This window comes from Neolamprologus multifasciatus, chromosome 7 (assembly GCF_963576455.1).
Source record: "Neolamprologus multifasciatus chromosome 7, fNeoMul1.2, whole genome shotgun sequence".
Lineage (NCBI taxonomy): Eukaryota > Metazoa > Chordata > Actinopteri > Cichliformes > Cichlidae > Neolamprologus > Neolamprologus multifasciatus.
Genome location: NC_140445.1, coordinates 3,912,074 through 3,938,510, shown reverse-complemented (window position 1 = coordinate 3,938,510; position 26,437 = coordinate 3,912,074). Strand labels below are relative to the sequence as shown.

The 26,437-nt window shown below is 40.2% G+C and overlaps 1 protein-coding gene and 2 long non-coding RNA genes across 3 annotated transcripts; 2 read left to right on the top strand and 1 right to left on the bottom strand.

The window, feature by feature from the left end:
* The first annotated feature begins 953 nt into the window (after positions 1-953).
* LOC146513509 (uncharacterized) lies at positions 954-3,720 on the top strand. The gene is made up of 2 exons (XR_014874844.1): positions 954-2,265; positions 2,330-3,720. It is a non-coding gene; the product is annotated as an uncharacterized LOC146513509 (long non-coding RNA).
* Positions 3,721-12,227: 8,507 nt separating this feature from the next.
* Positions 12,228-17,807, top strand: LOC146513508 (uncharacterized). Its single transcript, XM_085166816.1, has 5 exons — positions 12,228-12,319; positions 13,592-13,745; positions 14,410-14,477; positions 15,279-17,399; positions 17,506-17,807. Exons 3-4 carry the CDS (start codon positions 14,432-14,434, stop codon positions 16,784-16,786), a joined length of 1,554 nt encoding a protein of 517 aa, XP_085022942.1. The 5' UTR covers positions 12,228-12,319; positions 13,592-13,745; positions 14,410-14,431; the 3' UTR covers positions 16,787-17,399; positions 17,506-17,807.
* A 6,490-nt stretch (positions 17,808-24,297) lies between these two features.
* On the bottom strand, positions 24,298-25,676 carry LOC146513507 (uncharacterized). Its single transcript, XR_014875147.1, has 2 exons — positions 25,388-25,676; positions 24,298-25,294 (listed from the first exon to the last, which is right to left on the bottom strand). It is a non-coding gene; the product is annotated as an uncharacterized LOC146513507 (long non-coding RNA).
* Between the last annotated feature and the right edge of the window lie 761 nt (positions 25,677-26,437).

Here is a 26,437-nt window from a genome sequence, read left to right as displayed (position 1 = left end):
TCAAAAAGTGTGTGAGCACCACTGTTATGGTGGAGTTTGCCCCGTTTGTCTGTTAAACCTCGATGAGTTTCTACTGTTGAAGGCATTTTTATTTTCTAAACTGGCAGCACACCAACATCTGCTGCTTTGATGGACTTACAGTAAACCATTAAAACTGAGGTTAAAGCACACAGTATTTTTCTCATGATGATGTCAGGGATTTCAGAGAAACAAAACTGAAAGTGAGAGTCAAAGGAGCTTGCAAAGAAAAGCGTCTGGACTTCTTTAAGTTACTTGAAGACGTTTCACCTCTCATCCGAGAAGCTTCTTCAGTTCTAAGGTCAAATGGTGGGGAGTAACCCAGATATAAACCTAGTGGGAGTGTCTCCCCCACAGAGGGACAAAAGGACCCCCTGATGATCCTCTAATCGCCTGAGCTAAGGTGTGAAAATGGGTGTGGGTCCCAATCAGAGTTCATTGTGAAACCTGGCCCCACTTAAGGATCATCAGGGGGTCCTTTTGTCCCTCTGTGGGGGGACACTCCCACAAGGTTTATATCTGGGACTCTCCACCATTTGACCTTAGAACTGAAGAAGCTTCTCGGATGAGAGGTGAAACGTCTTCAAGTAACTTAAAGAAGTCCAGACGCTTTTCTTTGCAAGCTCCTTTGACTCTCACTTTCAGTTTTGTTTCTCTGAAATCCCTGACATCATCACGAGAAAAATACTGTGTGCTTTAACCTCAGTTTTAATGGTTTACTGTAAGTCCATCAAAGCAGCAGATGTTGGTGTGCTGCCAGTTTAGAAAATAAAAATGCCTTCAACAGTAGAAACTCATCGAGGTTTAACAGACAAACGGGGCAAACTCCACCATAACAGTGGTGCTCACACACTTTTTGACATCAGGCTGCATAGATCACAGAAGCAGACACTCAGAGAACAGAGCTATGACTGTCATGAATGAATGGACAACTTAAAGAAGTCCAGATGCTTTTCTTTGCAAGCTCCTTTGACTACGATGACCTGGATGACTGAGAACCTTCACAGACATGAAAGTGAGAGTATTGTACATAATTGTTTCCTGGTTCAGGTGATGATTCTCACTGAGGGCTAATTTTTGAATGCTTAAATGATTCAAAGTTTAATGCTGAGTGGCTTAAAAAAAATAATCTGAAAATGGAAAAAGGACTGGATTGAGAATGAGTGAAAAAGCAGCCAATGACCCAAAAAATAAAAACAATTGAAAGACCTTCAGAAAGCCTGATGAACTATTACTCAAGACCACTTAAAAATTTACAAGAATGGCTGGTTGGCAAATATATATATAAAGAAATGAGGAGCAGGTCAAGACTTTTGCACAACACTGTCCTCATATCGACTGGTCGAAGGTTTCCAGCTGGTGCTACAGAACCTTTACAGAACCAGATACTTCACCACACAGAGCATCTTTACTTCCTGTCGGCTGATGAACCGCTGTCGGATTATAATATTATTTTATGCCATTTTAGACCCCTAATTAAAGATTGTGAATTATTATGTAGTTTTAGTTTGCATTATTCTCCTGAATTAGAAGAAGGTGATAACTATTACATTTGGTAAACTGATTTGCATTACATTAGACTGCTGATTTATTGTGAATGAATGATATTGTTTTATGATGCATTATACTGCTGAGTTATAAGAAAATACTGTTCACAGAAAGTCATCGCCTTATTTGTCTGGTTAGAAGAGAACAGAGCATACTGCCCCATCTCAGCAGGAGCAGATAAACAGGGAGCCAAGGTCGTAGCTTAGGCGCTGTGTGAGAAAGAATGTGAATGTTTAGGCTTTTATGATTAGGTGGGGGCCAATAGAGGCTATAAGAGTTTGATCAAGGCTCCACCATTTTGAGATCTGATGCTGTCTGCTGTATGGTGTCCATCTCCCACGCGTGTGTTCATTAAATCATCGTTTGACTTGACCCGGCCGGACCAGTGTGGTTATTTTTGGTTTTCCTCTTGTATCCATCCCCAATATTTGAATCCGTAACAGTTTTGGGGTATTGGGATGGAAGTTTTGGAGGCTTGGACGGTCCGAGGTGGTCAGACGGGCAGACATTATCCGGCAATTGAACTGAGTGGACAGGCGCCTTTATAAAAGAGGTAGGCACAGGCCTGTTGATTTTATCCGAAGTGTGCTGAATTGGACGATAAAATTAAATGTCTATTCAGTAAAAGTTGCCGGTGAGTGTCTGTTTTGATTTTGATGAAAAATCTCATGAGGGTTGAAACTTGAAGTAAGCTTATAAGTAATAATACTGGGTTAGAGTCCCAAGATAAAGTAATAATACTGAGTTAGAGTCTCAGGTAAAGGTAATAATACTGGGTTAGAGTCCCAAGATAAAGGAAAATAATACTGGGTTAGAGTCCCAGGTAGTTTGATAGGGAATTGGTCATTTTGTGAGTTAGAGTCTCTATTGGTCTAAGGATTGCATTTGTGTTGGCCATGTTGCGAGTTAGAGTCTCCATTGTCCATAACGTTGCATCTGCGTCAGTCATACTCTTGTTTTAGAGGGTTGACGGCGGTTTAAAAGTATTATAAATTTTGTGAGAACGGTGGTTAGAGTCCACTAAGAGGCGCATAGCCCGGAGGTTACGCTCCCTCCTGGCCACGGACGCGCGACCTTGACCTGTCGGCGAACAGAGTTAGTTCAGTTTGGCTTGACTGTGGGGTACAGGGCATCCTGGAACAAGCTAGGAGTTAGAGGCTCCTTATCTGCGCTTTTTTGGACACTTTAAATTGAGTTAGGGATTTTAGAGATGAGGCCAGATACAGTTAGAGTCTGATACTGGTTAATTGATTACAAAAAAGTTGGACTTTCTTCGGTTGGACCCGTTAACTTAAATTTGTCAAAATTGTGTAGGCGCTAAAACTTTCAGGCCTGAGAGTGATTGTAAATATAAGACGTCTTTGTAATATAATAGAAAGTTGAGTGTGAAACGAGGCTGTGTGTGACGACAGCGCGCTGCAGCACTGCGAGCTATTTTTAGATAGTGTGTGAACATGCAAATGAGGTGGCTGCTGTGAAGCCCACAGAGGACTTCCTGTTTAGCGTGTTATTGAGTTTTATAAGTATGATTTGCAAACAATGATACGTGCCTGTAATTAAAACGCTGATTTTGCTGATTATAATATTACAAATAAAGTTTTGAATGACTACGGTGAATGTTTAATGTTTGGCTGGGTTTTGATATGGAAGAGACGGCTTCGCAGCTGCTGGGGGTAAGTGACCGGAAATTTGCATGCCCATAAAAGGCAACTGCCTGACTGTGTGAACTATGCACCAAGAGAGAGAGTAAAATCTAGGCAGATGAACCAAATGGATGTTGTAAGAAAAATAGTAAATGAATGTTTTAGTCTCTTAATACAGGTGGATTTCTCTCAACCTGGAGACCTGAGTACACCAGCAAAAGGATAGATTAACAAAATTGGGACGACAGACAGGCCAAGCTCTGGCTCAAAATTTAACAGTTTGACCTCTCACTTTGTCCCCACCCGAAAAAGAAGCTTAAAGGACATCTTCTCCTCCAGTTATCGGTTACCATTACTGGAAATTTTCAGGCAAGTTTTTCACTGAATTGTTTTTGGCACCATGTGTCCCTGAATCTCACAAGCAAGCTCTAATTCCTGGCTGAAGACATGGATTGCTGTTATTTAAGGTGGGAAATCAAAATTTGGGAAACAAAATTAAAAACACACACAATTAGAGAAATGCCTTGTTTGAGAAAAAAGTTAAAATAACCCACCCACAAACGCACACACACGCAATGAAGAAACAGCTTACATTCATGAACACGTGAAGAGTTTCCAGCAAGGTTAAAGCAGCGAAACTTAACATACACCTGATGTTAAATGATAAAGTTTATCCACTACTAACAAATAAACTCTCTGGGTTGCAGGACAACAACTTGACTTCAAAAAGACAGACACTGGTATGAACAACCAGTGATGAAACAACAAATTTAGTGGTTAAAAGAGTCAAATTGTGACATGTTTTCTTCTGATTGATTAATACAAGAGATTACTGAATGAAATAAAATTCCTTTTTTGAATTATTAAACATGATCTTAAGAATTTTAACATGTATCTGTGTTGTCCTGTCAACTTGGTGAGTCATGAGTTGATTATATAGTGAGAAAAAACAAAAAAAAGGGGGGGAGAAGGCTGACACAGGGCCTGGCCCCTCTCTGAATAACACAGCCAAAACAACATCATTTTCCTGTTCGTCTGTTTTTGTTTTGTTTTTGTTTTTTCTCTTTATGCTTAATTACAGGCTGCTTTGTCGGCCCGGAAAGCCGAGGCTGACCTGGACTCCTGCTCTCCCCTCTACCATCTTTGCTCTCCCCTCTACCATCTTTGATGTGACCCTGACCAAATGCTACAGCAGCTGGACCCACAACAACAGCCTGAGAATGTCAACAGTGCTGCAGGAAAGCGATCTCATGCAGCAGAGATGGAGAACGTTAAATCCAAGGCCCGTTTCACTACACGGGGGAGATTTCCAGACAGCTTCAGCTGACAGAGCTGTGACGAGACGCCTATTAAGCCCGGATGAAAAGTGAGGCCGAGCAAAAGAATGCTGACCTTAACAACTCTGCATTAAAACTGTGCAGGACAGTGACGGACCAACACGGATGATCGGGCAGTAAAAAGGGCGTGCCAGAGACACGAAGAGTAACTGAGGTCAGAAGGCACCTCAGATTGGACAAAAGCAGCAGAAGAACATAAGCTGAAGGCACAGGTGTCGGGGCTCGGTCAGGAGGTGACCTCTGAGAAGAGCCGGACAGCAGAGCTGCAGAAGGCCGTGGAGCAAAGCAAGGAAAACATCAATAAACTTCAATCTGACGTGTACGGAAAAGACTCTGAGGTTTCTGCCCTCAGTGAGAGCTCAAGACATCAGAGCAGAAACTGAGCATGGCTCAGGGGGGGCTGGCTGCTAATCGAACCCATCTGTTAGGCTTCGAGTCCCAGATACAGGACTTGAAATTAGGCCGGAGCTTGTTGGAGCAGGAGGTTGTCAAACCTGACGTGGCCGTGGTTTACCCAGAACACCAGAACAGGAAAGTGATGAACACAAACACACAAACACACACATTTACATACACTGACTCAGAAGCAAGAGAAACACACATATGAACACATATGCACTCGTTGATTGACTGAGAAATGACACACACACGCACACAAATCGAAATGCTGATTCAATTCACTGAGAAGTGATCCACACACACACATACACATGTTTGTGCAATGAAGAGTGACACACACACGCTGCTGCAATGAAGAATGCTTTACTAACAAATGCTATGCTGATACGCAAAATGCTGCACACAAACGTCCAAATACAGAATTTGTTACAACAACAAGAAGCCATTGATTGTTAATTGGTTAAATGCATTTCATGTCACCCAGAGGGCATTTGTGTAGATTTAGGGGACAGGGTCTAAAGCAGTTTGGTTATGAAAACAATGTCTGTGAGTGATGTCTGTTTATGGCTCAAGGCCTCGACTGAATTGTTTACTGTGCTTCACACAGCCTGATAAGGAGCAGTGGTACAGAGTGAAAATGATGAATTAACGGTGTGAGCCTTATTTCGGAGCGCCACATTTTTGTGATTGAGATTTAATTGAAGGAGGAACACACTGAAAAAAAAAAAAAGAAAGAAATCCAAGGGGGCCAGCCCTTGGATTTACGTAAGTATCCCACATGTATTTAACACAATTGCCTCAGGCTTTAGATCTGTATAAAATTCAACAGGAAATCATAGCTTCCCTGTATTTCCTACATTGTTGGCATGCTGGTGAGTGCTGTTGCTCCACAGTAAGAAGGTCCTGGGTGCAAGTCCACAGTCTGGTTAGTTTGCAGTGGTTTCTCTCTGGGTATTCTGGTTTCCTGCCACAGTGAAAAGTCATGCAGCTGTTAGAGCTAGGTTAATTGATGATTCTAAATTATCCGTGAATGTAAGTGTAAATGGTTGTTTGTTTCTATGTGATAGACTGGTGACCTGTTCGGGGTGCACCCTGCCTCGTAATCTATCACTTCAGGGTTATTTCCCAGCCCTCCTGCAATCAGGATAAAGATAGGAGGATGGTAGTTGTTGTAGACCCATTCAATTTTTATGGTAACCAGAATTTAGACTTTGTTGAACCGTATGCAATATGAAGACAACATGTAGTATTTAAGGGACCAAGTAGAATTTGGATAAAAGTTATTGAATAGTGTTGAAATAAAATGACAGAATTGTGAAGGATTAAAATATTCCAGCTCAACTTACTCCATCTGAACATGTTTTAATCGTGTTATATGAACTCAAAATGCATAGGTTTACTGAATATGAAAAGGTTGTGTTGATTTAACTCAGTTGTTTAAGTTTCTACCAAAGCAAAACATTTGTGTGTAACTAGTGTCCACTATTGAATCAAATAAGTCCAACACGTTTTTGTCAGTGCAAAAAGAAGTTACGGTACCTGTATGCCTACACAATATTGTCCCGGGACGGAGGAAAACTTTCTGGTGAAGTTTTGGTTGATTTTGGGTTTTGCTTAACACTAGGTTGATTTTATCAGTGAGGTTTGGATTGTTTTCTTTCTCTAAGAGAGAGAAAGATGGTTTTATGCTTGGACATGTTTCTAACGGGCCCCAGTATTTGTTATTATATGAGTATTTTATTGGTTACGTTTGTTTTTGCGTTTGTTACAGTGCACTGAAATAAGAACATCTGAGAGGAGTGATCCACCGGTGGTGATATTTTGGTATTTTGTGAGTTCCTGATTTAACAAATCAGCTCTTTAATCCAGGCCTGAGAGATTGAACTTTAAAGCGCTATAAAATATTCTTACTGAAAACAGTTGCAAAGTATTTTTCTCCATGATTATAATGGGCTTGGGAGAAATTCACTTATATGAGACATTGATCACACGAGAAGTCCTGAGGCTAAAAGGATTGCAGCGAGTCAATCCAGTCCAAAAAACAAGGAACTGTTTTCCTTTAAAATGATGACGTCATCTTGCTGGTGATGGAGCCTCGAATAGGTTGCGTGTGAGACTCCATTATCAGCAATATCTGGTATGAAGGTGTGTGAATGTATGCATGTGACTGGACTGTGATGGACTGACGACTAAAAGTTTTAACTGACTTGATACTGAGACAAAAACGGTACCGACTTTAGGATTAGTAAATGTCCACAAACAATTCACCCCGCCTGTAAAAGAAGGGTGGATGTTTTGTCTTTGTTTTGTTTTTGCAGGAGTAGAATGATGAGAGAGACTAAAGGGGGAGGCGGTAGCTTCACATGAGTGTGAACTGCAGACTTAACCCTTTGGTTGCTAATTTTGAGCTACTGATGTTTCCATCAAGAAAATTGTGTTTTATTAGCTGTGTTTCGATTAATGTATCACATTATATTGTTGGGAATGTTAAATGCTAAAGTGAAGAGAAGCTTTGATTTCACTCCTGACTGAACATGTTATTATTAACCATAAGCCACTGTAAAAAAGCCAATTAACTTTTATAGAGGGAAAAAAGCAAAAAAAAAAAAAAGAAAAAAAGACTTCTATTGATGTCTATGAATAACAGGGGAATGATAGACGTGTCACATTCAAAATAGAGATATGTAATGACAAACCTTGGTCCACGTCATTTAGGTTCTCCATTGAAATAGTCAATAATTTAGAAAAGTAGGATAGAACCGACAGGGGCATGTGCTGAGATGTGGTGCTGCACAAGAACAAGAGCAAAATAAAGTTTTTTAAAACTTTATTTAAAATAAATTATTGTGTTTAGTTTTGATAAATTCAAATTAAAATGTACCATTACACTCAGAGGATCAATATGAAATTCAATATATGCTAATTTGGTATGAAGTACGTGACTGATAACTGTTCTGTCCTGAGCTTTTGTTTTTACAGCACCCACTTGACCACACCAACAGTTTCTCGCCACCAAAAGGGGGTACTTGCAAAGAATAGGGAGGAATATCATCAGAAGTGGGAAAGGTAAGCCCCGATGGGGGTGATAACATCATTCATTTCACGTATGGTCAAATTCTTAAAATTTGACCCCTAACAGGAAAAATTCTTTAAACATTTAGAGACAGAGTGGAGTTCTAGATAAACATAATGTAGCAAACCACATAAGGATGGAGCGTTGGAATCGATAAGATGGTGAAAAAACACGCAGGAAAAATGTTGATCATGTTGATTGTTTATTCCAGTGTGCAGGGATTGGCTAATCTGACCAGGAAATGTTATAAATGGATTGTCGGAACAGTCAGCGTTAAAGTCATCTTTGACAGTCCAGACTAAGATGGCGTTGGACATCTTCAGGGCGGAAAAGGGTTGGTGTGACCAAGGTGTGGTTTGGCTTGTTGTATGTATATTTTAAGATGATATGGCTCTGGATGGACCAGTTACCAGGGCATGGAAGGAGGACAGACTCATTAAATGAGGAGAAGGAATTTTCTGGGATTGGAGATCCTGTGGGTGAGTGGTTGACTAAAAGCATGCATAAAATAAAAGCTATCTTTTGTTATTGATTGGTAATAGATTGATAAATGGCCATATTTACAGCTGTATTGACTTGTTGTGGACGTAGTCTACTTCATGTTTAAACACTCTAATTAACAGATTGAAAATAGTGACATTAAAGGAAGAATATGCAGCGCCACCCTGTCAGATGCCAGTGCCGGTGGGGCTCAGTGATGAATCAGGTGAGCTTCATGGCTGAATCAAAACATAGAGGCCCCTGCTGTGGTCAGTAAGGGATAAAAAGGGTGTGTTTTACTGTTATTGTAGCATCAGCATTATTGTTACATCAGAATCATATAACAAGCATTGCATTAAACATTTATTGAAGCTATTGATATTATATTAACATTTGTATTACAGTGATTGTTATAACCTCATGTTAATCTTCTATCTACAGGTGTCAAAAGTAGTCAACAAGTTCATGTTGAAGTGAAGTTCATATTAATACAGGTTTTGTTTGTAGACAATTGTGAAGACGCAGGCTCTGGGCGGAGCCAGGAGTTGAACAGATCTAACATGACAATTAAATTGATTTCATTCCCTAACACAGGATAACAAGACTGGAGCAACGACACTGGGTAGGAGAAAGTCTGATACTTTCTAAGATACGAGGTCACTAACCTGTTCTTTTAATTTTCTAGCTTCATTGAATTGACACATGTTAGAATTAGAAATGGCTAATTTGTTTTTGATGTATTTTATTAGAATGAGTGGTTTTAATCATTTTCATACATATCTTGCAAATGTGCTTATAATGAGTTGGCACTCGGTCTTTTGAAGGTCATAAGCTTCGTTCGGCGATAGTCCGGACTGATAAAGTGTAGGAAATGCCAGTGCAGCAGGCTAAATGCAAACACGCTTACACACACATACACTAAATTAGGATAAGTCCTTGGGACATTCTGAATGTTCTAAACCAATTCTGAAAAAATAATACTGACCAAAAGATCAGTAGATAACAACATTAGATTGTTAGAGCTGGGAAGAGAGGTGTTTTGGTTTTCTGTCTCTTACAGAGAAAGGAACAGACACCAGACGAGGTCACAGATATACGAGGATCCTTCGCAGCAGAGACAGATACGGTGACTGCGGAAACATCAACTGGGTTCAAGTGTCATGGCATTTTGGGCTCCAGTTAGTCACCTCAAAAGGATGGATCCCATAAACACAGCAATAACCATGAAGGGGTTGACGGAAATCCAGGAACACCAGACCAACGAGGTTCGGTCAAAAGGGGGACATGTTCCTGTTCCTTTTTCTGGGGAACACAGCTGTGATCCCAGAATACACAGATCATTGTTTGAAATCGGGGCAGAATAATCCCCTGATCTGTGCAACGACTGAAGGGTTGTCTAACCCCTGAGGTTGAAGGAAACAAGAGCAGAGGATCACCCGACTGGAAGACACTGGTGCCTACAGCAATAAAATAAAGGTTAAAAGCTCCTCGGACAGAGGTTCTAGTCTGAGTACGTTTGGAGGGTATAAGGTAGCACCGAAATAAAGCTGTGGGAGAACTGGGGAGTGATGGGAGTATCATCTGTACCTACTGTTGTTGTTGTAATAAAAGTTTTTCTTGCATCTGAACTGCGCAAACACAGAGGTCATCTCACATATGGTTCACCCAACAGGGGGACAAAGGGCCTCAGGAGTAAGGAGAAATGAACCCGGCAACACTGGATTGCAGGGTGTAAGTGAGCTCTTTAAGTCTAAAGAGCTCATCAGGGGGAATTGTGGGATTATAATATTATTTTATGCCATGTTAGACCCCTAATTAAAGATTGTGAATTATTATGTAGTTTTAGTTTGCATTATTCTCCTGAATTAGAAGAAGGTGATAACTATTACATTTGGTAAACTGATTTGCATTATATTAGACTGCTGATTTATTGTGAATGAATGATATTGTTTTATGATGCATTATACTGCTGAGTTATAAGAAATATTGTTCACAGAAAGTCATCGCCTTATTTGTCTGGTTAGAAGAGAACAGAGCATACTGCCCCATCTCAGCAGGAGCAGATAAACAGGGAGCCAAGGTCGTAGCTTAGGCGCTGTGTGAGAGAAAGAATGTGAATGTTTAGGCTTTTATGATTAGGTGGGGGCCACTAGAGGCTATAAGAGTTTGATCAAGGCTCCACCATTTTGAGATCTGATGCTGTCTGCTGTATGGTGTCCATCTCCCACGCGTGTGTTCATTAAATCATCGTTTGACTTGACCCGGCCGGACCAGTGTTGTTATTTTGGGTTTTCCTCTTGTATCCATCCTCAATATTTGAATCCGTAACACCGGAGACCATGGAGTCCAAGTACAGCAACGTGTCCCTGGCGTCATTCATTAATCCTCCTCAGCTGCTGATTCTTCTTTGTAGTATAAAAGGATGTCAAGAGATTTATTCTAAAGACACTTCTTCAGCTGAGAGTCAGAGAGTAGAAACACACACGCTGCAGCTTTTACTTGCAAGGGCATTCACAGAGCACTCACACCAGAGTGGGGGCCCTGTGATGTGCGCTCTGTTCTTGCACTTGTCTTTATTCATATACAAAAACAATACAACAGTGAATACGTCTATTCATAAACAGAGGAATTTTAGTGCGTATGTAGGTGTGTGTGATTCGGAAAGACGCGGCCCCTCTTCTTGTTAGGGAGCGCAGATAAAAGTGTCCAGCTCTCCTCTTCCTGGTAGGGAGTGAAACTGCTTGTTTAGCTCTTATCACTGTGGGAAAGAATTTATAAAACAGTCTAAGTCATAAAAAGGTCATCATGCAGTCATTAAACGCTTATACTGACTACTAAGTATAATTTTCCATTGACAAAGGACAAATTTCTTTACTGTTTCATTTACTTCAATTAAGCACAGGCAGCTGTTCCCTTTAATCTCTTCAGCAGTTGAAGTGTTACAGAGCGCTGAGATAAACTAAAGTTTCAGCTTCACTAAATTAAATCTGTGTAACGCTGATCACTTGGACAGAAAAAGAGAAGGTGATGAATCAAAGATGACTTTTTGAACCCGAAAAAGGCCTCGACCTCATCTCCAAAACTTTAATGTAGTGTTAATGTTAGTGCACTTCACTGTGTGCGCACAGTGTGCTGCTCTCATTTTGTTTTAAAATATTAATTCTGCTGCAGCTCGTTTGCTTAACTGACAGTCGTAGCTCTCAATTCTGCTGGTCAGTCAAACTGCTTATGTGATCTGTACAGAACTACAAAGAGTGTGTGAGCATCACTGTCATGCTACATTCTGTTTAAACCTGCTGATGGCAGCTTAAAAGTAACATTTAAACTCATTTTTTCAGACTCATTGTGGTTCACCCAGAACATTACAATGGTGTTTTGCAGAGTATACACTAATACTGACTCACCCCAGCTCTAAAGTAGACCTTATGAAGGCAATATAACACTTTTCAGTTAGCCCACAAAGCACTTAAGAATGTCCAGAGTGTTCCTGCAATGACGACAGTGATTTCAGAGAAATGAAACTGAAATTCGGAGTGTTGTACATTAAGGTTTCCTGGTTTGAGTGCTGAGAGCTTATAAACATGTAATGTCTGGGGGTTTTTTTCTGAAATAAAGTCCTTCATAGTAGATACGCCTTCAGTGGTTAGCAGAAGTGATCACATAAAACACACAGCGCTGTTTGGAAAGCTGTGAGAGTTGGAAAAAAACCAGGAAGGAGGGGAGGAGTTAGGCTGACCACATGATCAGGAATCCTCATAAATTCTGCCAGACCTCCCAAAACTGCCCTTTTTGATCAGCGCATCAGCTCTGCTACCTCGAAGGTAAGTTTCTTTGTTTCTTTAAATATTTTCTTTGAATTATAATCCAGTCACAAGAAGAAATAATCTGACTTATTCCTTCTTGTGATTATAATTACTAGAGAAATGTCACAAGGGTTAAAGATACAAATAAGAGTTTGTGGGGCAGCTCGGACACTGAGATGAAAAAAAAAAACATGGCTGCATCAGCACAAAACACTCAGGGTTAAAGCTATTAGACAAAAAGAAGCCAAACTATTAATGTAAATGTGTTCGTTTTTCATACATCTATAAATCTCTCTATATGTCTATATGAATACAGAGCTCTCTCCCTCTGTCACGATCTCTTGGTGACTGCAGATCGACAAGATAGTGGTTAACTAAGGGCGTGATGTTTATTTAGGCAGATTTTCAAAATGTGAACTCAGACAGGAAAAATCCAAAATAACAGAAAACCAAACCGAGAAACACCAAAACTCGGAGAACTAAATAAGTAAACACAAAAGAAAAAGCTTGAAGGCAACACGGAAACACGAGGAGGGATTCGCTGGAAGAAACACAGACAACTCCCGGGAGGAACACAACACACCGACGAAGACTGAAGCGAAGCTGACGCAATAAATACACGCAAGAGGGTGATCGGGGAAGTGGAAACACATGGGGGAACAGCTGGGACAAATTAAAGGTGACGAGACAGAGCGACGCAAAGTAGAACACATTGAACATGGGACGCAAGACTGTCAAAATAAAACAGGAAACAGAGGCTTGACACAGTAGTAGGCATGAACAGGGAGGCAAAAGATGAAACACGAGGAGAGGAGCAGGGCAAGACAGGTGAGACTAAACACGGTGACACGACTAAGACGCAAAGCGGGCAAAAAGAGATACAAACATGGAGGCACAAGACACACGGGGGGCGAGAGACAAATGCAAACACACGGGGAGGAGACAAACACACAAGAGAAACCTCAGGGAATAAATCATGCACTAAGCTCAGGATGCTCCTGACACCCTCTCTCATATAGATACACGGACTACTCAGTATTTGGGTAAAACTATATTACATTTACAGTCTTCTCACGGCATTCATCTTCTTTTGCGTAAGACCTTAAGAGGAACAGAAAGTTGAGTCAGGAAACTTCTACAAAACTGCAGGGCGGTAACCTGCTTGGACATGCAAACGACAGTGAACGATGCGAAAACAATGAGATGTGTCTGTGATGATATGGGGCTAGCAGCTTTTAGCATCATTCAAAGTGCTGTAATATTGTAACACGTAATATTGTTTCTCCTCAGGTTGAAGTCATCACATCTTATCAGCATCCACTGAATGCACAGTCAATCAACCGTGTATCCCAGTCTATACCATCTATACCAACACCAAGTTAATAAAACTGGTGTTGCCTGACCTCAAAGTCAATTCAGCATGTACCCTTGGGATCCACAAAAGGCAAGAATCTTATAACAGTTTGGATATTAACTATAACTGTTTCTAAATAGCATGCAGTTAGGATCATAGGTATTGGGAGAGTTTTGTAGCATTTCCTCTGTATACCACCACAGTGAATTAAAGCAATCAAGATGTGGTTGAAGTTCAGACATTTAGCTTTAATTTAAGGTGTTTAACAGAAGTATTGCATAACCAGAATTGCAGTCATTTTTTACACTTTGTTATAAAATTACAAAGTAATACTTTTAGATCTTTTTTCCACCATCAGGCCGGGGTCTTTCTGTGTGGAGTTTGCATGTTCTCCCCGTGTTTGCGTGGGTTCCCTCCGGGTACTCCGGCTTCCTCCCACCGTCCAAAGACTTGCAGCTTGTGGGGATAGGTTAATTGGATAATCCAAATTGCCACTAGGTGTGAATGTGCGAGTGAATGTGAGCGCGAATGGTTGTCTGTCCCTGTGTGTTGGCCCTGCGACAGACTGGCGACCTGTCCAGGGTGTACCCCGCCTCTCGCCCTATGACAGCTGGGATAGGCTCCAGCGCCCCCCGCGACCCTGAAAAGGAGAAGCGGAAGCGAATGGATGGATGGATACTTTTAGATCTGTTTTCATAGACTGCATTTCCTCAAATCAAGTTGAAAATAATCTCAAATCTTTGTCCTGTTTCAGGCCGGAAAGGCAAGTGAGAAAGATGAGAAAGCTGGCACGTTGCAGCTGCGAGGCTATTCGCACCAAAGGTGGGTTAGAAGTGAAAAATTGAATGTTGTGTACTATTTAAAAACATGACAGTAAAGTCAAAGTTTGTCTGGGTGTTTGGGTGTTCTAGTGGAGCGTATTATTACATGATTTACATGTTACATGCAGCCCTAGTTTTATATATAATATATATCACAGGTTCTGGTTAACAAACTGCTTCTGAATGTCACGTAGAAAGAGACAGGCGACTCAGTCGCAGACTCGGAAGGCGGTTCAGTGCGTTTATTTACAGTGAGTGAGCAAATGTGCCAGGGAGTTAGTGGTCCAAGGGGGGGTCCAACCTGTCCAATATTTACAGTGCTCTCAACCACACCAAAACACCAGACACAGAGAGCAGAGAAACCGAACCCCTGACACTAAAAGTGTCTCTGTGGGACCAGAATCATTTTGTTTTTACATTTTGAAGTTGTGAGCAACATTTAATTACATAGAGAGACAAATTATTTTGAAAATTAAGTCAAATCTTATTTTGAATTTGACTCCAGCAAATTATTGTGTCTGCACTCAAGCAGCTTGTTTTCTTCTTGTCCAATGAGAAGCTTTGTTTTGGTTTGTAATAGTACAAACATAGTAAAAATAGATTTTTTTTTTCAGTTTAATATCATTGGATTGTGTTTTTATTTATTTACAAAGTGTTTTAACCTTTCGGGAAATGTTGCTTAACGTGGTCGTTGCTGCATTGTGACATCTCTTTTGTCATTTGGACAAATCAACCTTTGAATTCCAGTTTCTAGCAGCTGTGAATGTTCTCATCACGCCTTTTTTGTCCTCTCTTTCTTTAGTGAAGAGATCTGCACCCTGGCACCAGAAAATAGATAAGTTCAAATTCCCTTTCAAATACAAGTTATATAAATTTAAAAAATCAATCCAGATCAGCACCTTTACTAGCAAAAAAGCACAACAATTATATTTTGGAAATTTTTTACAAAAATCATTTGCAAATGGCAAAAAGTTTGAATTCAAAATTAAAGAAGCTGAAAACTCTACCCATAAAAACGCTCATAATAATCTTCTTGTATCCAAAATCAAAAACAGTCACTTCCTCAAAAGAAAGTGGTTGTTTCCAGATGATCTTGCTGTTATTAAGAAACCAAAAAGAAATCCTGCCTATCCAAACTCTATCATTCCTTTCCATTCAAAGATTCCCCACATATCCGGTAATCAAATTATTTTTTCCACTGAAGTTCAAACTTTCAACACACACTTTTTTCCCGAGACGTTGACAGCAGCCGAAGCAAAACATCGAAATAAAACTTTACCAAATTTACACCACAACAAACGTAATACTTGTAGTACGGAAGAGCAGCAGAAAATGAAGCTGTTTAAGGATGAGAGTGAATCGATTCGTCGACAGAATAAAAATGAAGAGAAATTTTATCATTCAATCAAAGAAATGCAGAAAATTCGAGAAAAAATTCCAAGTGTTGATGCAAACAGATTTTTTCCATTCCTCAAAGAGTTCCTTCAGATTCATGGACATAAGCAGTATGCATTTGTTATTGTTGCCATGAAACATAGTAAAAATATCATTGTTTCTCCGGCATTTGAGCCAGATTATGAAAAAAAGGGAAATCCTGGAAAAACAAAGCACAGCGAGCCTCGTTTATGTGAAGCTTTTGAACCTTTTTTGCAACAGAATGGAAATTTAGTGGAGACTATTCTGATTTATACATTCAATAGTCCATGTTTAGGTTGTATGTCTCTACTTCTCGAAAAAGCTTATCTCTGGCGCTGTAAATATGGATTTTCCACAACTGTAGCATTCACACAATTTTACGGATTAAGTGGACAAAATTGTTTCCAAACTCTCACCTACTCATCTACCAGCATGTTAGGTCCATGCGGTGCGTTTTATGAAGACAGTCAAAGATGGAAGCGTGATCACTTCAAACTGAAGTCTTTCACGGTCACACGTAAAATTTTCCAAAATATCAGGAAACTTAGTGAAAAAGGAGAAAAAGAGAGCTGCCGTAAGAAAATTGAATCTTGTGTGTCTGAGCTGAAAACACTGGCAAAAAATTCCTTTTGTTCACATGAAACACATTTACAACGTGGTGAAAACACAATTTCTTCTTTCATATTTCCCCCAATGATCCAAGATGCATGTAGAGACAGTCTTTTAAGGGACTGGTCAGCACTGGTGAACGACTGTGCCATGTCAAACATGAGACCAAAAATAACCCTGAATTTTAATGTTGCGGTAGTTGAAGTTATTAACCAAAATCTTAAGTCCTCTTGTGGGAACAACAGCCCTCTAAAGCTTTGCCACATCCCTCTGAATCTGCAATGATTGAGACGACTCTAAATAAATTATAATTAAAAGAATTTTATGTGTCTGTGCTGAAAACAATGCAAAAATTTTCCTTTCGTCCACATGAAACACATTTACAACGTGGAGAAAACACAATTACTTTTTCATATTTCCCCCAATGATCCAAGATGAATGTAGAGACAGTCTTTTAATAAAATTATACATCTATAAATCTAGAATTGGATGTATAATAAATAATGTATTTTCATTTATTCTAAATAAATGAAAAAAATTAAAAACATTTTTTTTTTTTAAAAAAATATTAAATTATATATCATAAGATATATAATTTAATAGATATTTATATACGTCCAGAGTAACAGCCGTAGACTGCAGTTTGCCGCCTGTCAGGTAGTCAGTAATCCAGGGGAGCTGAACTCTGAGAGCAAACAGCCTGGTGACTGTAGCCTGGTGACTGTAGCCTGGTGACTGTAGCCTGGTGACTGTAGCCTGGTGACTGTAGCGTGCCGAGGGGCTCACGTGGATCTGTGGCTGAATCTGGAGCTGAGACTGGAGGTGTTCAACGAGGACTCCTACGAGGCAGCAGAGCTGATGCGCTGATCATTAATGGCCGAGGCTGCTCACACCAAAGGTGGGTTGATGAGTTATAAACTGTAACAATATCTTGTAGCTTGGAACAGAAAAATCTCATCTTTGTTCTCTGTCTTGCTGCCTCCTCCTGTTGGTTTGTGTGTTAGTGAGTGGCAGGATTCTCCAGTCCAGTGAGCACAGCTCCATCAGCTGGTGGAGTTCAGTCAACACACCTGCTCTCAACAACCAGCAGCGTGCTCAAACATCGGTTTCTCCTCCATCCTACACGATGTTTTACACTCCAGAAGCAGTAAATCAGGATTACATCACTTCTCTGTAGAAGGAAACTCTCCAAGTGTCCTTAATTTGGATTCTTGTCTCCTTCTCAGTTCCTTCCTGGTGTGTGTGCTGGACTGGATCCTCTGGCTCGGTGCCATCCTTTACTTATAATAAAAATCATTGAAACTTTTGTCGCTTGTCTGAGTCTGCATTTAAATCCATGTGTTCTGGTTCCCTGTGTCAAAGATGTGAGCCACAACCACAAACCAAACTAAATTTAGTCCATAAAGGTGAACATATCAAAGGGAACAGGTTTTAAAACCATAATAAAACAAAAATCCAAATTCTAGTAAAACAACAAATCTGCTAGTAACAGATACATTAATGAATTTGTAACTTATAAAAATTAGCTTGTTAAATTATGAAAAAAGTCCAGCACTCCTGCGAAGTTCAATTTTTGAGCTCACAATAATAAAAACCTTCCAAATGTTATATAGTTACATTTCACAATAAAGGTATAAGCCAAACCCAGCATCAGCGCTGTCAAATCTAATGACAGCGCTGTCTAAAAAAATTATGCAAACTCGTTGCCTCAAAAAAACTAAGTAAGGCTTACTTAAGATGACTAAGTTAGGGCAACTTATTCATTCTAAACTACCCCATACTAGCAATTTATTACAAAGCAGCTGGTGCCTCCTGTTGGACACGAGACCACTTTTTACATCATTCCCCACATGTCAGAAAGAAATATTTTCACTCCCCATCTAAACAAAACAATGACAGAAAAGGCTAGCAGCAACTTTATTTAGATAATAAACTTTCATCCATCGATCCATTCGCTTATCCTTTTCAGGGTTGCGGGGGGCGCTGGAGCCTATAGGGCGAGAGGCGGGGTACACCCTGGACAGGTCGCCAGTCTGTCGCAGGGCCAACACACAGGGACAGACAACCATTCGCACTCACATTCACACCTAGTGACAATTTGGATTATCCAATTAACTTATCCCCACAAGCTGCATGTCTTTGGACGGTGGGAGGAAGCCGGAGTACCCGGAGGGAACCCACGCAAACACGGGGAGAACATGCAAACTCCACACAGAAAGACCCCGGTCTGATGGTGGAATTGAACTCAGGACCTTCTTGCTGTGCTAACCACTGTGCCACCATGCTGCCCAGATAATAAACTTAATAATAAGAATAAGATAATAAACTTATTCGCAATAATTCCTTCGCTAATTTTTGTTTTCAATAAACAACTTTCATTTCAAAAATCTATTTGTAACTTTTGTCACTAGACTACTTCATTAGTCTGCACCACTTCTTCAAAAAAGCAACATCTGGGCGTTTTCAGTGGGAGAAATATTTCGTCACTCATCCTGCTGACTGCAGGTTTCCCCAACCTTATAAACAGTACATTTGCATAATGACTGAAACTAGCACCACTGAATGAACAATGGGCTGGGAGGTCAGTTCCTTCATCTTAATTATGCAAATTCTCATGACCATTGATCAACAACCACTGATCAATGGCCATGAGTACCATTCACAGAAAGTTCACCCCACTTTGCAGTTATTTATTTGTAAAAAATGTTTGGAATCATGTATGATTTTCGTTCCACTTCTCACGTGTGCACCACTTTGTGTTGGTCTTTCATGTGGAATTCCAATAAAATTGATTCAAGTTTCATTATTCTTAAGTAAATCCTTTGTCCGTTCATCCAATCAAATTCAAGCTGTCTGAGCGTTTTATCTGTCACTTCTGCTTCCAAAATAACAGCAACATTCCAGTTTGCTAAAACACTAACACTGAGGCTTCAAAATGAATCAAACCTATATTCAATCATTCATTCAAGTTTATAGCGACAAAGTTTTGCAATAAATAAAAATACTGTCTAAATATTCTAATTCTACATGGAGTGATTTTACAGTTATCTTTAAGTGCATCTCTTAGAAGCTAAATGTAATCTTTTACTCCATTCAGTGTACCTGCGTGATGGTTATGCACACCACTTACAGCTGTGAGATTTTCATTGCAATGTTTTGCAAACATCACAGGTATTACTACTTTAGAAAAATCACTGCATGGCGGATAACACATATTTTGGTGACCATTTTGCTGAAACATTTGGTACTCACTGTGTTTAACAGACACATCTTGGCCAAGTAGAATGTGACTTGTTGGTATTTCAGTGTATTTTTGCGCTCACCTGGCTGGCTGTCAAAAAGTTAATGAGATATTCTGATCAGTGTTAAACATAATTTACTATCAGCAAAATCACATATAAATAACTCACACCATTATGGAATTATGGTTCTGTGTTCAACCATCAATATCCCTACTTTCAAATCACGCATCATGATGGTTTGGTGGCAGTTATCTTCTCACATTCACACTGTCAACCACTAATCTACCAAAGTTGAAGTTGGATCACGGGCACACACAATATTCAGACATGTCCCTGCACTGGCTTCCAATTGAATTTAGGATTAATTTTAAAGTTCTTTTATTGGTTTTTAAATCTTTATGCGTATCTGTCTGATTTGCTGAAGCCCTATGTCCCCACTCGTTCGCTCCGGTCAGCTGAGCAGCTGTCGCTCTCAGTCCCCAAATGACGGCTGAAGCTGAGAGGAGACCGAGCGCTCTCTATCGTGGCTCCTAAGCTTTGGAATAATCTTCCTCTTCACATTAGGCACTCGACATCAGTGCTGGTTTTTAAATCCAGATTGAAAACGCATTTTTATTCACTGGCTTTTGACTCAGTGGTTGACTGACTTGTATTTTATTGTTTTCGCTATGTTTATTATTTTATCGTATTTATTATTCTTATGGTATCTATTATGTTTCTATTGTTCAGCACTTTGGTCAGCCTTGTGTGTTTTTAAAGTGCTATATAAATAAACAATGATGATGATGATGATGATGTGAACATTCAGTTTTTCTAGTGAAACTAGATTTCTCATTTATATACTGATCAAAGAATAAATAATAAAAATGCTTTATTATTAGGAAATAAGGAGAAGCTCTGTTTTCTTAATCACATAAGGCTGGATGAGAGGACTTTCTTTTTCTTTCGCGTAAGAACTTCAGAGAAATAGAAAGTTGAGTCAAGAAACGTCTATAAGACGAGGGCGGTATCCTGTTTGCACATGCAGAGAGGGAATGATGCAAAAACAAAGAGGTGTGTCAGTGACGATATGAGGCTAAGAGCTTTCAGTGTCATTCAAAGCTGTCGAAAACGTCAGTGTACACCCACACCAAGTTCTCGAAACTCCGATGTTGCCTGACTGAAGAGTCACAGCAAATCAACATATACTTTCTGTGATTCACAAAAAGCACACATCTTATAACAGTTTGGATATTAACTGTAATTGTTTCTAAATAGTGTGGAGATAGTAAGTATAAGATAAGATGAGATGAGATGAGATGAGATGAGATGAGATGAGATGAGATGAGTATAAGATAAGATAAGATAAGATAAGATAAGATAAGATGAGATGAGATGAGATGAGATGAGATGAGATGAGATGAGTATAAGATAAGTATGAGATGAGATGAGTATAAGATAAGATAAGATAAGATAAGATGAGATGAGATGAGATGAGATGAGATAAGATGAGATAAGATGAGATGAGATGAGTATAAGATGAGTATAAGATAAGATGAGATAAGATGAGTATAAGATAAGATAAGTATGAGATGAGATGAGATGAGATGAGATGAGATAAGATAAGATAAGATAAGATAAGGTAACCTTTATTAGTCCCACACGTGGGAAATTTGTTTTGTCACAGCAGGAAGTGGACAGTGCAAAAGTTATGAAGCAAAAATTAGAATACAATAAGAATAAATACACAACTGTACAGAATAGAATAAAATAAAATACTATATACAGTAGAATAAAATAGAAGAAAATATACAATAAGATAAAAAAATAGAATACACATGCTATATACAACTGAGTAAAAATACAACGATGCCAGAAAAGATTATTGCACATTTGTGGATGTGTTTAATCAGTTAAAGTCTTTGTTGTGGAGTCTGACAGCAGTGGGGAGGAAAGACCTGTGAAATCTCTCCGTCCCACACCGTGGGTGCCGCAGTCTCCCACTGAAGGAGCTGCTCAGTGCTGTCAGAGTCTCCTGCATGGGGTGGGAGATGTTGTCCAACAGGGATGACAGCTTAGCCGCCATTCTCCTGTCACTCACCACCTCCACTGGGTCCAGAGGGCATCCTAAGTAAGTATAAGTATTTGGACATCTGTGTAGTTTTGCTTCAGTATACCACCACAGTGGATTCTAACCTAAGCAATCAAGATGTGTTTTTTTTTCATATACTGTATATATGATGAAATCTGAGACAATATTTTAAGGTGGAAATGGAGGTCACATGTTTCTCCTTTCTAAATGATCCAAAATGTAACAATAAAGACGTCTTGTTTTAGCAAAACCACGTGGTAGTTAAAACCTAGACACTAAGATCAGTTCTGGGGCCTCCTGCTGGACACAAGAACAAATGAAAATCAGTTGATTCCAGTTTCAAAATAAACTGCTGACAGAACAGAAACACGTTTGCTCTGACAGAAAGAGAAAACCTGCGTTAGGATGTTGTGACTGGACGAACAAACCAGCTAAATAAATCATCGATGTGCTCAAAACTGTTTGCGTGTGCGTCACAGTGAAAGTGGAGAGCTTCTGTACATCGGATGTGCAGCCGTCAAAAGTCAAAAGGTCTCATTGTCTCAGTCTTTTGTCTTCTCTGGGATCTTAATGATGTCACAGAGAAACACTATCAGTGATATCCACAATGCCACAGGCGCAGAAGCCCCCCCCCCAACTAGTTATTTAACCCTCTGTTTATAATGGGCAACCAATGAGAAGAATGTTGCTTTAAAGAGGGGAGGAGCTAAACCATGTCAGCTCAGCTAGGTGATGGACTGAGCAGCTGCATCAAGGCCCAGTATAAGAAACAAGTTGATCTTGAGCTCTTATCCATGCAAAGCTACTATAGTAGATTCGACTAATAAAAATACAGACCTGGAAATGAGCAGAATAACCCCAACTCCAATATTTTTAGCTGTAAACCTATAACCTACACCTGACAGATGAAACATAACAGAAATGCTCAGTAAAACAGGTCCTGATTGCCAAGTTAAAAACTTGGACGTGAGGTGGGACTCTGGAAAAGCAAAGTCAGCCGTGGCTCGTATTTAAGTTTGAGGCAGGGATGACCTGACCCTCCAGCTCACTTTCAAGTGTCGCCTTGTTAAGGATGGACTGACAGAACTCTGGCATGTTGACTTCGCAGGCCTTTGTCAGCAGTAAGTAACAAACACATATAAAAGTGTATTGTTTTTGTGAGTGTGTGTGTACCCTTGCCGTCTGTCCATGCTGTTTATTTGTATTTTCATTGTATAGTTTTTTTTAAGTGGGTTGTCATTCCTTTTGTTTATAAGGATCAGTTGTGTTTAAGCTTCGTTTCGGTTGTAATATAGGTTGTATTGTTTCTATTTATCCTGATGTCATTTGTTATGTCCTCCACCACTCTCTGTTTGTCTTTTGCCTTCCAAGTCCTGCTTCTTAGGTTATGTTTGGCTATGGCCTCTGTGTGTCTTGTCTATATAGCATTTATGTCTGTGAAGGTTCTCAGTCATCCAGGTCATCGTAGTCAAAGGAGCTTGCAAAGAAAAGCCTCTGGACTTCTTTAAGTTGCTTGAAGACGTTTCACCTCTCATCCGAGAAGCTTCTTCAGTTCTAAGGTCAAATGGTGGAGAGTCCCAGATTTAAACCTAGTGGGAGTTTCCCCCCACAGAGGGACAAAAGGACCCCTGATGATCCTCTAATCGCCTGAGCCAAGGTGTGAAACTGGGTGTGGGTCCCAATCAGCCAGAGTTTCGGGTGAGCTCTTTGTGAACATTGGAAGAGAAGAGCCACCTCCACAGGACAAGACTCAGCTGTCCATCTGCATCTTAAGGATAAAGGACACTCTTTCGAGGATGCCATTGTTCACATTTTGGACAGAGAGGACAGATGGTTTGAAAGAGGAGTGAAAGAAGCATCTATGTCCACTGTGAGCGACCATCTTTGAACAGAGGCGGTGGTTTACGACACCAACTCTCTGCCATCTATAATCCAGTTTTGAGATCCCTCCCCAGACGCCTTAACGCCCACTCACATCCTGGGCCATCTGACCTCAGGAATTTGCATGATAAGGTGGGGCCAGGTTTCACAATGAACTCACCCGAAACTCTGGCTGATTGGGACCCACACCCAGTTTCACACCTTGGCTCAGGCGATTAGAGGATCATCAGGGGGTCCTTTGTCCCTCTGTTGGGGGGAAACTCCCACTAGGTTTATATCTGGGACTCTCCACCATTTGACCTTAGAACTGAAGAAGCTTCTCGGATGAGAGGTGAAACATCTTCAAGCAACTTAAAGAAGTCCAGACGCTCTTCTTTGCAAGCTCCTTTGACTATATAGCATTTAGTTAATCTCCTTTTATATTCCTATTCTGTTCCTCCTTGTCTGTTTGTCTTGCTTGTTCCTGTGTTTAGTTGTATCATGTTAATGTTTCCCTGTGCAGTTATGTCTGTCTTCATGTTTTATTTTGGTAATTGTTTTCTTTTCATCATATGTTAAGTTTTACAGTTTTTTCTGATGGCTTAAGCACATTTTTGTAACTATTGCAAAACTCTACACACAAATAAGAAAACTCTTCACCCAATCAGCAAAACATTGTAGTTTTCTTGCAAAAGCGAATAACCCTCGCTTAACTCTCCACACCTTTGTAAAAATGGTATTTTCGTATCCAACAGTTAACACAAGCCATCGTATTAATAAGCACACAATGCACCAACTAAACACTGATGGTATGAATAAAAAACACATCTGGATTTTGCTTTCTCTGTGCACAAGGTAGACTATGTCAGTTTGAGCTCATACTTTTGTCATTGGTCTGTAAACATGGAGGGATCCAAACTTCAAGTACTGGTGTTTATTTACACACATCAAAACAAACACAAGTGTTTATTCCCAAGTCCAAACAAAACAGTAATTTCACTGAGGAAAAAAAAGAAATCAGTCTACATCGTGTCGTCTCTCTGGGTCCACAAAATTTCATCAACATCAAATGCAATGTCCTCGAGTCCAAGGCATCGGGGAAAATATCTCCTGGAATGGCGTATCCAGGCCTGACATGATGCCTGGTCAATATCCCCACATGCCTCCTCCATTGCCTGTAAAAGGGCTATGCGTTGATGGGGATGACGGTCATAGACCTTCCAGCGCCAGGCAGAGAAGAACTCTTCAATTGGGTTCAAGAATGGAGAGTATGGGGGGAGGTTGAGTACAGTGAAGAGTGGGTGATCTGTAAACCAGTTGCGGACCGAAGCAGCCCTATGGAAACTAACATTGTCCCATATGATGACGTATCTGGTCTGCTCTGGTTTCTGAACATTGGTGAGCATGTCAAAGGTGTCCAGGAATGTAATGTGTGCAGTGTTATATGGGCCCAGGGTTGCATGATGGTGAACAACACACATAGTTATGTTACCACCACATTGATTATGGCACGGTGTCCAATAACGTTCCTGCCACGTCTCCTTGTCTTTGTGAGGTGAAAACCAGACTCATCCACAAATGCTGATGACCCATGGCATCTGCCTCTAGCTCCATCACTCTCTAGACAAGACAAAACAAATTCAGCACAGCAGGCACATGCACAGCACTACAGTATGCACTTCCAAATTCAGTACCAATGATACGATAGCTTACCTGCACATAGTCATATCGCAGCTGTTTTACACGTTCACTGTTTCTTTCAAAAGGTGCTCTGTAGATTTGTTTCATTCGGATTCTGTTGCGGGCATGTACACGACCTAATACAGAAATGCTCACATTTTGTATGTTTTGGAAGGTGGTGTCATCCTCAATTATGCGCTGCTGAATTTCGCATAGTCTAATGGAATTATTTGCAATCACCGTATTGACTATATGGGTTTCTTGGTCTGCAGTGAACATTCTTCCTCTGCCCCCAGCATTTGGTCGTCTAGCAATTCTGTAAAGTAACAATTTCAGTTTTTACATCTATGGTATTGTTGTGTTTGTCATCAGCATATGGCAGTGCTACAAATCTTACAGTTTTTTCTGAATGCTTACAGTTTTTTCTGATTGCTTAAGCACATTTTTTGTAACTATTGGCTATTTTTGCAAAACTCTACACACAAATAAGAAAACCTGTCACCCAATTATCAAAACATTGTAGTTCTCTTGCAAAAGCGAACACAGCTAGATTAACTCTTCACACCTTCGTAAAAATGGTGTTTTCGTATCAAACAGTACACACAAGCCATCATCTACTAAGCACACAATGCGCCAACTGCACACTGATGGTATGAATACAAAACACATCTGGCTTTTGCTTTCTCTGTGTACAGATGTCAATTGAACATTCTGCCTCTGCCCCCAACATCTGGACGTCTAGCAATTCTGTAAAGTAACAATTTCAGTATTTTTGCATGTATGGTACTGTTGTGTTTCTCATCAGAGTATGGCAGTGCTACAAAGTACTTACCGATTCCCATTTCGAAATGTCCTAATGATGCTTGCCACAGTGTAGCGGCTCAGTTTAGGCTGAACCCGTTGGCCAGCTTCCCTCAGGGTCATCCCATGGTTGATGACATGGTCCACTATTGTAGCCCTGATGTCATCAGTTATTCTGTTTCTTACTCTTCTTACCCTTCCTCTTTCCCCTCCTCGTCCTCTTCTTGCTCCTCTTTGTCCTCTTCCTCTAACTTCCTCTAACCCTCTTGCTTCTTCACCTCC